The following is a 14,205-nucleotide window of genomic DNA, read 5'->3' as shown; positions in this document are numbered from 1 at the left end:
TTCTCTCTTTTCTTCACGTTCATCAGCAAGCCCGTCATGATCATCCCAAGGCTTGCGATTACTCGTTGCATCATGGCGGGCTCTCTCAAACGGTCCTCAAAGAAAATCCCATGAATGCCATTTAGCAAATAACGACAGGAGGTCATCAGCACAAGGACTCATCCATTCACCCACTAATAGGGCTGGATGAATATATTAAAAAAAAAATTGAGCCTCAATTATTTTGATTGACATTGAAATCATAATGAATAAAAATGATTATTCATTCCTTAGTATTTATTCAACTCCTCAAAGCACCCAACATACCCTTATGCTTATTTATATTGATTTTTTCCCCGAAACCATCAGTTTTTTTTGTCATGAACAAAATAACCATATAAATATGTGAAATTCAAGCCGCTTGCATTTTCATTTTGCTCTATCCACATCATGCCATATCAAGTCAGTAAATCATTCCTCCTAATTTCACAATAAAAGTGAAACTTGTAAACACACCAAATTATAATGGAAGGAAAATGATGAATGCTTTTGAATTCGTGAGAAGCCAAATTATTATGATTGATTACCGACTACAACACCTTCCTTTTATCGCATCACCGCAATTTTGATGTGCTGCTTTTATTTTTCTTACCCGCATTCCTGTTTGGGAAGATACAGCAATGCTTCTGAAAAATGCCTGGCAACAACACCTGTGAGGAAACATGAAAATAATTTGTCAGTATTAGCAACTAAAGGCAGAAGGGAAAACTCAAGAAAGATATGTAATTAACTTGGTTATATCATATATTATATTATAGATCTAAAAACATGTTTTAAATTAAACCTCCAAATTCCGGATGGCAGCACCGCTCAGCCATTTAACGCGATACAGCAAGAGAACATCTTTCTATTCTATAATTACGGCAGCGTAAAAATTGCCTCCATGAGGTTTCATAGGTCAAGTCGGCCACAAATTTTGCTTCAGTAGTCAAGTGTGAAACAAGTGGTGGCTACTGTCGAGAAGCCTCGCATCTTCTATGCAGGAGTTGTTTTGTGGTGATTAAAGCGATTCTAATCGATGCTGGTTGTCTGCAATGTATTGGAGGAATGAGGAGAACAAACTGTCAGTGCCTCATGTGTGTGTCTCAGATACACATGAGCTGTTGCTTGCCTTGTTAAAAGGATTACAGACAAGCCATCTAATTTTACATACATCAGTGCCTCGGGCGTCAGTGTTTTGTCTGTTCAAGCGGGGAGGCTTAATGACAGAGACAATCACAAAGCACACATAATTGGGACGTTTATATTTAGGGACTCTGAAATGCAATTTGTTTCCTCACAGTAATCGGCAATTTGAAAAGATGGATCGCTTAAATCGCATTTGATGAAAAGGCTCGTTTTACATTCAGCGCATGCTCATGTCGAAACTGCTCAAATCACAACTAACTATTGATTCATTTGAAACCAACTAGTCTACTTTAGAATGATCAATGATTCCAAAAGGTATTTATAATTGTCCAATAAAGCTTGTATTTTCATATTTTTACTTATCGTTATGCACATACACATGCTATGAAAACAAAAAGCCCAAAATGAGATAATACTATTTAGCAGGATAAAAAAAATGGTGAAAATCCAATTTAAAGTTTTGTTATGGTTTGCTCTTTGGTACAGCGACAAGAAACTATAGATGTATTATCAAAACTATTTCGGGTTTAATTTTTCATCCGGCGTGACTCATCTTGTATTAGAATTGAAATAAAAGTCTAATCCAGATCACTGAAAAAGTAAATTCGACATTTCCTTCATTTCGGTAATGTTAAGGTCAAATCAGTTTCAGACATACATTTAGTTCACTAACGTAAGACTTGATCTCATTATCTCGTATCATTAACCAAAACCCCTGCTGTTTTTTGTGAAACTATCTTACTTTAAAATTTAACACTGCTTTCTTCAAAAAAAAAATGGAACTACCGAGCTCGCTAAATCCCTGGAACAATAGTGGATACAGAAATAGCTTACAAGGTAATATAAAGACGATTTGGGGAAAATAACCATTCTCAAATAGTCCCTCATTTGTTTTTAATGCTCATGTGTTACCTCAGGGGTACATGTGATTGTGAGCGATATACAAATGATTAATTAGTTTCATAAAAAGGTAAATAGCCGTTTAAGGGAGGAACGTAAAAATAACTAGACATAGCGACAGTTTGTTCCGACCAAGGGTAAACTCAGGGGCCATATAAAGCACAGTTGTTTGATAAATGACAATTTTCTCGAGTCATTCAAAGCTACTACAGGGCAATTTCACTGCTGAATTGCCATGGTAGGCCCACTTTATGGCCTTGTGAACTACTTGAAAAGTGAGGCATCACAGCGGTGAGTGGCCAATAAGAGGTTATGTTAGCAATTGAACATCAAGATAGACACAATAACAACAAACTCTTTCATTTCAAAATGATATAACCTTTGACAATGATGCATATTTTCATGAGAATCTTTGAAGATGGACTCCAAGTCATACAATTTCCAAGATCTTTCTGTCAACTCCACTCTTATCCAGACAGGCTGTGTACAGACTGAACTGAGGTCACCGCAAGCACAGTCAACCTTGTAAAAGCTACGGGAGACCCTGACACAAGTTGACAACTCACAAAACATAATATGACAGAATGCAGTAATGCTGCACGCAGTCTTCAAAGATGGTTCAAATGTCCCTTGGTCACATTTCAAACAAAGGGGAGATGATAGAGGAATGACAATTTGCAATCTGATTTATTTAATCTAAAATATGCAATGTGTTTTATGAAGTGCTGTTCATCTTTCCTTCCCACACGTCATTGTATCGTTCACAATGTGAATTTACTCTTCAACTAACTCAGGGGTGTCAAACTCATTTTTTTCGCGGGCCGCATTGTAGTCATAGCTTCTTTCGGAGGGCCATTATGACTGTCAACCCAAATAAATGTATGAGCACCTCATATTATATACAGTGAAAGCTACAAAACAAACTGACAAATAACTCGTTTTCAAATCAGATGAGTAAAAACTGGTCAAATATTAAAAAAAGATATTAAAAGTGAAGACAATTTGCAATTCTAGAAATGACACACGAATTTGATGCGCAATTTGTCTTCGCGGGCCTTAAAAATGATGTGGCGGGCCGTATCTGGCCCCCCGGGCCTTGAGTTTGACACCTGTGAACTAACTAATAAACGAAATTTCCTGCCATACCTTCGTCTTTTCAAAACTAGCGTTGATGACTGGGTGATTGGCCAAAAAGAACAGCTACTGTAAGCCAATTTGACGTAAAAAAAATATATATATCATAAAGGGTGAAGATGTGCAAACTGTGTAGTCCCAGTAGCAAGCTGATCACAAAACTTCAAATACACACACATGGTCTGTTAAGCACAAACGCATGCTAATACATACTTTCATATTGTTAAAATGTCCAACTCATTAATACATTGATACATTTTTTTAGTCAGTTCCAGCTGCAGGCATTCAATTGTGATCAAATGATTTGATTATAAGATAAAATAACCTTTTAAAATAACAAAGGTGTAGAGTATAATAGGACATGTGGTGTAACAGCAGAAACACATTTGTGCAGGGTAGAGAGGCTGAGAAAAGAGCTTACTAAATGTTTCAGGACTAGCTCCTCTCCACTGTAGATCAAAATGGCATTGTTACTCTTATTCATGCGGACTCCAGCTTTGCATTGCATCTTGGAGCAGATTGTGAGAGCCTTATCTTGTCATTGTCAAACAGGCAAGGTCTACGCAAGCCTCGGACTGACAATTTTGAAAAAGCGAGGGTGATGAGGCTTGTTTTGTGTGTGTGTGCGTGCGTGCGTGCGTGTGTGTGTGCGCGTGCACACCCTCACTTCCAAAGTGCTTACTTAGGCCAGTAAAAGAGTGTCAGTGCCCTATTTTTGTCTTTTGTTCATTGAACATCTGTGTTTTTAATTAAGTCTTGCGCCTTTTATGTAATGTAAAAGCCTTGTAGGATTGATTTAGCTTTAGTATAAAAAATACATTTCCATCACGGAATGGGAAAGGTAGAAGTCGGTCGGGCTCATCTTCATGCAGATTACTTTGAAGCAAAAGACATTGTTGGATTTGAACTACAACCTAAAACGTTTCTAACACATCTCGTAAACTGTCCCCACTCCCGAAAAATGTCGTACTGAAGCAACATCATCACAAAGGTCTGTGTGAATCAATTTTGTCACAATTGTTTCAAGACACAACATATAAACATTCACCTCCATGCATACAAAAAAGGCTAAACAATCCCATCCTCCATTTTCAGGCCCATCATTCTTCCAAATGTACCTCAAAAACACATTGGAACCTCTAAAATTAACTGCCCTTTAAAACTAAACATTATTGAATTTTATAGTGGAGTATTTCTTGTTACGATGTAGGCAGATAAGAATGCTAAAGGTAACCTCACTAAAGCTAAAAGTGTACTGACATAAAACAGTATTGCAATAAAATGTCCTCCTATTTTTAGCACATCAGCACCTTATGCCAGGTGATGTGAAGATAGCAGCAAGTCATCCCTTGCGTTGTGCATGGTGTATTTTTGCGGTGCTGAAACTGGCAGTTTCGAGCTTGCTCAGAAAATCTATTGGAGCTCACACAAACCATAAACATACAAGAACAAAACTTGAACATGTTAAACTGCTACTGACTACTGCTAGTGCAAGTGAGCAAATACTTGCTTTATCAGTATGCAAGTGGGAATTCCATGTTGCAAGCTACAATGCAACCTACTAAATGTAAAAGTGCGGAGGTGCCGAATCATCAATTGATTCAAAGCTTTTTTATTTTTTTGTGACACTCTCTTATTCAGTCCTGGCAAGGACTTGCAGTCATTGAAGCACACCCACTCTCAGCAACTACAGTGTGCACGGCAAATATATATAGTATATAATGAAGAAGTTAACCTTGGGCATAGCAGGCTTCTTTCAGTCTCAGGTTTTCCTCACCCACACCTCCTCATGAATTGATGTGCAGAAAAGTGAGAGTTGGTAATGCATGCTTTCAAACTAAACACCTGCTTTTTGCACCGGGATCAAAATGATTGACATTAGAGATTCATGTCATGTAGAAGTGACTCATTATCTATTTAGATCTCTAAATATATATGCACTTAACCAATTTTAATTCTATTTATGTGTATCTGATATAGTGCTAAAAAAAAAAAACTTCATGCAGATATGTATACATTTTTGTAGCATTATATTTAAGGGAAGGGAATTACCTTCTTAAAAGCTGGCATTCTAGGTGGTTCCTCCTTCTGCAGAGTCCGTCACATGTTGAAATCCCAAAGCAAGTTCGGAAGGTACGTCAAAGCCAACTCAGCTTCAAGATGATGCCGAGACATGAGGTGCACTCGAGTTTTCTCCTCAGTCTCCCCTTCCTCACTACCGCCCTGCAGCTGGATCGACTAATGTTGTTACAACATTCAAACACCAGTGGGGCTGTGGTGCATCATGATCCAGTGCTGTCATTCAAATGCAATTTACTGTGCAGTGGTTTACATTCAACAAATCTGACTCGCCCCATGTATTTTGGAGAGAGACACCTGTTTAGTGATAAGGATCACATGTTCTACTGAGTTGCCTCACAAAAATGCAGTTGTTGACATCTTGTAATATGTATGCACTCGATTTACACTCCGAATCATAGAACGTATGTGGCAGAAACGATTGCTGCACGGATCTGTGGTAAGGAGTGAGCAGAGCTTTGCAATATGAATGCCACCATTTAAATGCTAGAATGTTGAACGGAGTTCCGGTGCTGGCTCAGCTTCCTGTCACTTCGTCCTTCTGCGAGTTGTGATGCTAGCTAGAGTGATCGGAGGGGACGATCCACATGTTTCGCCGATCTGTTTTTATTTTCACAATCTAGTGTTTTGGTTGCTTGACTATAACGCATGGTGTGTGTTTTTTTCATTTGCAAGTGTGTCAAAACTAGAGTAATGTGCAAAGGCTATTGCTGATCGTTATAAACCTGACCAAGAGCTGGCTAAGTTAGCAAGCAATGTTCTCGACATTACTTTGCAAAAACAAACAATTTAGCGTCTTCGCCTCCAGTCAGTCCAGCTGACATGACACACAGGAAAGAAGGTATGTTTTGCATGTGTCGTCATGATTAATTACAGAGTATAACTCGTTTGTATGAAGTGGCTAGCTAACGTTGCTAGCTTGCCATGTTTGTAGCTTCAAGTTGTAAACAAATGCACGTGTTCCTCTGTCATATTTCCAAAATTAGAAAAGTATCGACAGATGCGTTCCGATTTTGAGTCAATCACTGCAGGAAATTTAAGTGAAAGGGACACGCACAAATAACTATAATTGTTAATTTTGACAATTTCTGCCCTAAGGCAGGAAGGTAAACAAGAAGTGTGTATCACCATCAGCAGTTCACCATTGTCGCACTATTGTACCAGTGCAACTTATTTTGTTTGTTTTGCTAAAAATGTTAATCAACTGCAGATGAACAATTTACCATATAGCCTACAATGGTGTGTGTGCATTCCATATAGTATTCCAGTCCAAGGTGCTCCAGAAGCTTTACCCTTCAGCCCCTAAACTGGAGAAGGAACCCTCCCCATCATGCATACCAGTGGATGTGAAAAGAACCTCTAATCGAGATATTACGCCTAGTAAGATTAATTATATTTTCTGACTTTTTATCAATTAATATGCACTAATGCATCCTGTGTATGCATGTTATTTTAACTTTTAGCTAATTCAGCAGTGGTTCCAAGTAGACGAATATATACAGTTCTACCTCCTCCTGAAGACTATGATGCCAATTCAGTGAAATGTGTGACGCTACAACAGCTTGAGACCATAAATAGTGAGGAGGTTCCATCTGGTAAGGCAATGATAATCTTCTATTATTGTGAATTTGTAATTTGCATCATAAAGATAAATTGGATTTGAAATTGACCTTCAAGTGATCTTGGTTGTAGAGTTCCCCTGAATTATTTCACTGTGTAAAACTGACAAACCGCATCTTAAACGCAGCGTATATGGTCTTTTAAGCCTGCTGATTAGAGTTTTGGTAGAAGAAATTAAACAAATGAAGCCCTATTTCATCAAATGTGATGTTTTTGTCGCATGGTGTTTTTTTTTTTTGTCTCTGCCTGCACAAATTGTTAGAATGATCACATTTTAATTACAGTGTTGTTGGCTCATTTCACAGCTCGCTGTACTTATCATCCCGCTTAATGTTGAGCCCCACCTGACGTTATTTGTTTTATCTCAGTGAACAGGATAAAATTGGCCGGCAGGAGAGCAGCTGTCGGCTCATTTTAGATTATTCTGTGTGATTTCACTGGCCACCACATGAAGTACACTTGTACGATGAGATGAAAAGATGATGTCAATCAATGTAATTCAAAGTAATTTTGAGATAAGCGGTCCTGTGATGTTTTTTGATCCAACAATTAAACAATTTGCTCCCTATGTGGCTATGCCCTGCAGAACAAGGCATACAACAGGAGTGCAGTGAAGAGCTTGACCAAGATGAAGAAGCAAATGAACCGAAAAGACGAAGGAAAAGAAGAAAAAGGAGACTAAACCTTCATGGAGATAAAGATGGAACTGCTCCAACTACGGTGACGAGTGTCGTTCAGAATGGGACGCTGATAGATGAAGAAGGAGTGCGCATTAGCCGGAACAAGAAAAGGAAACTGAAGAAGAAACGGCACAAAGAGAAGATGTTCTCAATGGGTTTGATGCCTCGGGCTTCTGCTCTGGAATTCACATTCCAACGAAAAAATGAGGAGGATGAGGAAGAAGAAGATGGGATGAGAGCTGCTGAGGTGGTAGACTTCCTCCGGACCACACTGGAAATCTATAAATCAGATTGTGAGTGCCGATCTGTGTGGATCAAACTATTAATGTTTATTAAATTTGTTTCACACCGATTAAGTATGAATTAAATAGTGCGAGATGAAGTAATGGAGTGTCCTATGGTTCTTCAGCGTTGTTGCGTGCAGAGAAGCTTCCTCACATGCCTGGTGTGTTGGAGGATCTTTTGAGCAGCATCGCCAATGGAAGCAGGCCTGCCTCTCTTTTGAAGCATCTTCATAATCTCAAGCTATGTACTCAACACAAGGACACAAAGCGACTAGAAAAGGAACTGCAGGACCTCTCCAACAACACCCTGATACCCCCAGGTTAGTGGTTGGTGTCAAACTCAAGGTCTGTAGGCCAGATCCAGCACACCATGTCATTTTATATGGCCCTCAAAAGGCTCCTACAAATCTTCCTTGATTTCAATTTAAAACTAGCTATATAAATAATAATAACCAACTGCAAGTGCTGTAATGTGATATGCAAAAATATGCACTTGAATGTAACCATGCATCTCACACATTTCAACCAGTTAACCTAGCTTTAACGTTTCGTCAACAGCCAAAGCATCCAAAGCCTGCAGGCACATTTTCATCCATCCGTGTGATTGGGAAAATGGTTTCATAATAGGGACTTGTTAGGGATCGGCTTTTTTGTGTGTGTCTCTAACAAGGAGATTCTGAAAGTAGTACATCTGTCCATACATATGGGCAAAATGCGGCTTTTTAAAATCCATTCTGTTGCCAAGCCTGCTGTATTTTTTTCCCTCTCTCTATGCACCAGCTCCACAACTGCATGAAAGGCGCTCAAACATGCCCACGGTCTTCACGACGCATGAGTCATTCTTATGTCAGTGTTTCATAATGCAACTCTCCCTGCAGATTTGATCAAAGAAGCAGCGTATGAATCAAACACAGAAAAAGAAATTCTGAATTTTTTTTTTTTTTTTGCTTGTGAAAGGTTTTTTTTTTTTTCTATTGACTCATCGAAACAAATAAAGAATCTTTGTAGGGAATGCTTTGGACTTCACATCACATTCATGAGTTTGGATATTCTGAACATAGCCTTTTTTAACTCAGTCCACTTCAATCCAATAATCCATGTTTCTGCAGAGACGTGCTCTGATAGCAAATCCCAAGCAGCTTTCCACTTCAGCGTATTTCTCTATGGCGTGTAGTTCCTCCGATAAACTACTTGACTGGTCCTACCCCCCCCCCCCCCCCAATGTTGGCTTTGGATTCTTGCTGACAGTTTAATGTTGCCATGCAAGTACTTAATATCTGAGATTTATTATGTTCAAGTACCACACTTTGTTGTTTTTATGTTTCAGAGGAAACCTCTGCGGTGGCCCAATTGTTCCAATACCGGATAACGGACATTCTTCCCATGAAGGGAGTCGATGAGACAAAAGTCTCCGAGAGGTTTAGTCATGCCGCGACACCATGTAAGGAAGAAGTTTGTTAGATCCATAATGAAATGTTCAGACATTAAATTTGTCTCTGAGTCACTCTGACAGTCTGTAAATATTTTTTCTATGTTTGCTTTCTGGATTTTTCCATTTTACAAGAATAAAACAAAGCATTTTGTTCAGTCCGATTAGAAAACTGTAGTTGTTTTGATCTGTTTTTTTACCTCATGTTTTTTTTTTTTTTTTTTGTATTCTGTTCAAATTAATGGAAATTGGTAACACTTGCCTGTCTTGTCTCACCCCCAATTACCAGCAAGGCAAATGTCAGCACTACGGGAAGTCAGCTTTTGTTTACTGTCATGACATTTAAAAGTACCCAAATAACTTCTCAAATAAACCAATGTTCTACAACCGACTTTTGTTGTAATTTAAAATTGTGTGATTTTCAGCTTCAAATTGGATCTCCTTATTGTGAATTATACACATTACATTTCAAATGACAGTTTTTTTTTGATAGTGTCACTCAAAGAATAATTGAGAGCAAATAACCCACTTCCACAAACACTTGTTGCCATTGTCTAACTTTATACTAATATAGAAACAGCTTGTTGATTGCATGTTGGACTTAAGAGCACCATCGCCCCCTGGGGTGCCTGACGCTAGTTATTTTCTATTTTGGTGCCTTTACCCAAAGCTTGTTGCCAGGGGGAGGAGTTCATGAAAAGGACAGAGCATTATCATGTCCCGGGAAGTGTCATGTTGAGTAAAAGTTGTTGTCTTTTTCGGAATTGAACGAGTTGCAGTGCACCGATGTGAATGATCTGTTTATGTGTATACTGCAATTATATGATCACCTGTTGATTTTGTGGGTTTACTCACAAAATAATTAACCTTCATTAATAATTAATAGACAAAGTAAATCCAAAATAACATTTTTAAAACTCTTAATATAAAATTTGATCACTTAACTAGAATTTTGGCTCTCACAAATGAACTGGTACTCATGTGGCACACAGATGGCCTCAAAGAGCCTCGTATAAATATTTCTGATGTTAACTCACTTGTGCTCAGGAATCAATTTCCATAACAGCATGCATGAGAACGGCAGAAGCAATGTAAAAAATGTTCGGTAAGACTGTAGACTTGCCCAAGGCTGGAATGGTTTGCAAAACCATTAACAAAAGACTTGGTGAACAGGTTAGGACTAATGGCGGTGTCACTAATTGGTCTTGGTTAGAGCGCTATGGTAGATCTTGCCCTGTGGAGTGAATCAAACAAACAGAAGGGATCCGCCTGTAAGTACACAGGAGGGACTTGTTAATGGTTTCAAAGTTGAGAGGTCATATGGTAAGGTACTGCGAATGGACAGAAATTCTGAAGTGCCCCCAAAATAGGAGGATTGGCTCCAGGATTTTTACTTCCCTGGAGCTAAAGCAGCTTTACCCCAATAAATAGGTTTTTTAGTCAAAATCAGTAATACATTAAATTATAAATCTGAGTATCAGTAGATTACGCATGTTGGATTAGCACTGGTTGATACGAGTATGGGTGATTTAATTGGGGCACTCTGGAATTTGTTGTGTCAAATTCAGACTAGTAAAAAAAATTTCAAATATTTAAAAAAAGAATGGTAATAAAAATGGGTAGCTATGTCTGTATTTTTATTAAAATCATTTATACAGTAGACTCCTGTCTGAAGTCTTGCGGCAGGTCGTATAGATTGAGTCAAGTACAAGCCTCAGCTAAACAAATTTCAACAGAACTTTGTAAAACATTTTCAAGATATCCCCAACTTCAAAAGATAGCACCTGCTGTATGCCTGCAGCAGAAAACGTTTTGGTTCTGTTTACTTACATGTCCCTCGTATACCAAATCTTGTAATCCAATTAGAAACACCAACTGTTAAAGCCTGTTATAAAAGGAGACATTATCAGAGCAGACAAATCTGCTTGAAGCCACATAGCAGAACACAGGCTGAACGGGACACTCTGTCAGCGGGTTTCCCCTCCTGGGAATCCAGGAAGGGGGACTACAGAGACCCAAGTCTTTGTGCAATCATCAACAGCGCTGGCAAAATGTTTTTCAGATTCCCAAGACTGACTCCGGGCTACATCAGATTACTGCAGGTAAGATTTAATTGATCAAAATGAAAGATCACACCTATTATATATGATGTATTTAAATATGCTGTTGTTGATCGTTCCTTTTGATTTAGAACCATGTTAACAAAAATGAGAAAATCCCCTCCCACATATTAAAACTGTATCCCATAGTTGCATAATGCTTGTTCGCTCTATAATGATCCTCAGCGGTGTTGTTCTAAAAGACTGATGTAATTGCTGCTTTCAAGGTAGTGATTTTATAGGCACATACACAATATACATCAAGTTTAGTTCACTAAACTTTACGCTGCTGCCATCAGGTTCATCTGCCTGGTGACTCAACTGGTTCAACTGCAAATAGAATGAAATGCACACATGGAGTCATTGGATGCTACATTTTCGTCATTATAGGACATATTTTGTTTTAGCTCACGTCACATAATTACCTTCCTGGTGACACAAATAATGAAGAAATGTAAGCCTGTGACAGCCCATTGAGATGTAAATGGAAATGAGAATTGGTTGAGTGAGCTTCAGGAATGGCTTTTTAACTGCCTGTGACACAAGTGTTTTAGAAAATGAGGTTTCTATTGTTTGCTCTGCTTTATTATTGTAAATGGTCTGCACAGGAAATTGCCCGTGTTGCAAAATAGAGAGTCATATAGGTTCCTATTCTCACAGGCATTGTGGGAGAACTAGACTGAGGTGAGGCTCAAACAATGGAAAAAAAAAAAAAAAAAAAGGCAAATATACTGATACTGGATGAGGATGTAATGCTGAAATTTTCATGACGCATTAAAGCTGTCACAATCCAACCAAGTGATTTGTCTTCTTCCGTCAGACCCAGGCCTACCACAATGTGTGTGTGGTGCGTCCACCCGAGAAGACCATGCCTGGCATGGCTATGCTTCTAGGAGCCGTGGGGATCGGAATGTGCGGGTACAGCTCCAGGCAGTTGGCTCTCTACCACCGACCTTCCAAACGTGTGCTTCAGAGCGTTGGCTCGCACACTGATGCCAGCATGACGGGCACGGTGGTCTTCAGGGCGTCCTTGATGGATGCTACTCGCAGGGCTGGAGCCTACCAGGAGATCCCACCTCCCTCCTTTGTGGGCCAAAAGTTTGTTTAAAAGAAGCGCATTGGTCGGTGGGCCAACATAGGATGACTTTGGATAATCACACTGTTGCATGTCAAAGATTGTAGCTATGCTGGCCCATTGTGTCAATGAGGCCCATGTGCTCTCTGATGACATGCAAGTGGCGTTATCGGAATGATTCAACCTGTGTTCGCAGAACGTTGGATATGACATGAGTCCCGTAGTTCCGATAATTTGTCTTTATCTCAAAACAGCAGTGTAATAGTCAAATACCGTGTCAGCACTAAGCAGTTTAATATACTGATATCAGAACGATCAAATGTGTGTTTAATTTAGATCCCCTTGTGTCTGTTTTTCCTATATAAAAAAGAAATAAGGTATGGCAGCGGTCCTTCATACACAGTATCCAAAACCTTCCCGTCTCATGATAAATGTGAGGAGAGCAAGTTCTGTCCTTGAACAAAGCCCCAAACTAAAACGATCAATTAAAGACAATGTGGAGGTCAGAGGTTGACTTTGTGACTCAATTAATAGCCCTCTAAGAATCGGCCACTAATTGAGTAGCAAAGCTTGGTTAGGGTGATGAAGTAGCAGCACCTTGTTGTTGCTATGAGATTATGCGATGGTGGCACGCAAGCTGGATAGCAGATTTATAAATGAGCTCATATGTAAGAGGTGTTTAGTCTGCATCTCCTCCTCCTACCCATCATATATAGAAAGTCCCTGTGCCCTCAAACTGTACCTTTCTCCCTGCAATGTCCACCATTAGTCTCTCTATGCACGGGTGTGACAGTGGTGTCCTTGTTCACGCCCTCAAAAAATGCAGTTAAAAAGAGAGATGGATATAAATTGGCGAGGCATTGAGAGTGGTTGAGAATGTGTGCCGTGCCTTAAGGAGAGCACAGGGTCGATTTCGGAGATTGTTCGAAACTTTCTCCCATGATCATAGACTGAAAGTGGCGTATGATTAGACAATGATTCATTTTGAGCATTATTTAATTGCTGAAGAGCAGGTCTTTCCTGTTTGACTTATTTATGACAGCTTGAGAGTTAATTCAGAAAGGCAATCACTGACCTCCTAAAATTCATCCTAATAGGACATTCCAAAGAAAAAAAATCTAATGTTGTTGGCTCTGCTGAGGGGAATCTGTATTACATGCACGTAGATTTTGTCCTCCTTGTCAAACTGGATGCAGAGTCACATTCATGTTCTCGCTAGGGTGGGTAATCAATATGGGGTGTGTTTCACACATTTTTTTGGTCAGCAGAGATTAAAGCGAATCTATCATTAGGGTTGCGGGGAGGCGGATAAGGAGACACCTTTATGCACTAACCACTGTTTGACTTGCCACTCCTCTGTTTAGGATGGATTACTGCCAGACATGAACACTGAAAGGCAGGAATAAAAATTATTGGCAATTTCTGCATCCCCTCATGTCTGTTAAATTAACTGGATTTAATGTCTGTACAATAAGGATGACCTGTGTTCCCTTTAGATGACAGTTCTGCTTTGTTAGTGGTACAAGTGAAATGTAATAAAAACAAGTCGTGCGAAATAAAGGATCATTTGGCAAAATCCATGTTATGTTGCTTTTAGGTCACATTAATTTTCTTTCTTTTAATTTATAGCATCTGCTTGTTTGTGAAAGTCTGTATTTGGCCTTCAAACAATCCAAGCCAGATTTTTTTCTTTTAATATTTTCTATGGCCTTTTTTGTCGAATTAGTATTACTTCTTT

The 14,205-nt window shown here is 39.1% G+C and overlaps 3 protein-coding genes across 9 annotated transcripts in view; 2 read left to right on the top strand and 1 right to left on the bottom strand.

The window, feature by feature from the left end:
- dlgap2a (discs, large (Drosophila) homolog-associated protein 2a) overlaps nt 1-5,626 on the bottom strand; it is a 95,749-nt gene extending 90,123 nt beyond the window's left edge. For all 6 annotated transcript variants that reach the window (XM_049739750.2, XM_049739752.2, XM_049739744.2 and 3 more), the window contains exons 1-2: nt 5,254-5,626; nt 632-689 (exon numbers count right to left, since the gene is read on the bottom strand). The gene's annotated coding sequence lies outside the window, so the exon portion shown is untranslated. The remainder of the gene's footprint in view (nt 1-631; nt 690-5,253) is intronic.
- A 185-nt stretch (nt 5,627-5,811) lies between these two features.
- On the top strand, nt 5,812-9,465 carry erich1 (glutamate rich 1). 2 transcript variants are annotated; one of them, XM_049739755.2, is made up of 6 exons: nt 5,813-6,121; nt 6,541-6,660; nt 6,744-6,875; nt 7,487-7,873; nt 7,990-8,184; nt 9,192-9,465. In XM_049739755.2, exons 1-6 carry the CDS (start codon nt 6,103-6,105, stop codon nt 9,323-9,325), a joined length of 987 nt encoding a protein of 328 aa, XP_049595712.1. In that variant the 5' UTR covers nt 5,813-6,102; the 3' UTR covers nt 9,326-9,465. The 2 variants fall into 2 exon arrangements, with proteins under 2 accessions (XP_049595713.1, XP_049595712.1); XM_049739756.2 differs by lacking the exon at nt 6,541-6,660 and having other exon boundaries at nt 5,812-6,121.
- Nucleotides 9,466-11,200: 1,735 nt separating this feature from the next.
- zgc:193593 (uncharacterized protein LOC564090 homolog) lies at nt 11,201-14,043 on the top strand. The gene is made up of 2 exons (XM_049739757.1): nt 11,201-11,395; nt 12,213-14,043. The coding sequence occupies exons 1-2, from the start codon at nt 11,345-11,347 to the stop codon at nt 12,498-12,500; spliced, it is 339 nt and encodes a 112-aa protein (XP_049595714.1). The 5' UTR covers nt 11,201-11,344; the 3' UTR covers nt 12,501-14,043.
- The last annotated feature ends 162 nt before the right edge of the window (nt 14,044-14,205 follow it).

Source organism: Syngnathus scovelli, chromosome 14 (genome assembly GCF_024217435.2).
Source record: "Syngnathus scovelli strain Florida chromosome 14, RoL_Ssco_1.2, whole genome shotgun sequence".
NCBI classification, from domain to species: domain Eukaryota; kingdom Metazoa; phylum Chordata; class Actinopteri; order Syngnathiformes; family Syngnathidae; genus Syngnathus; species Syngnathus scovelli.
This window is presented reverse-complemented; position numbering and strand designations above follow the sequence as displayed.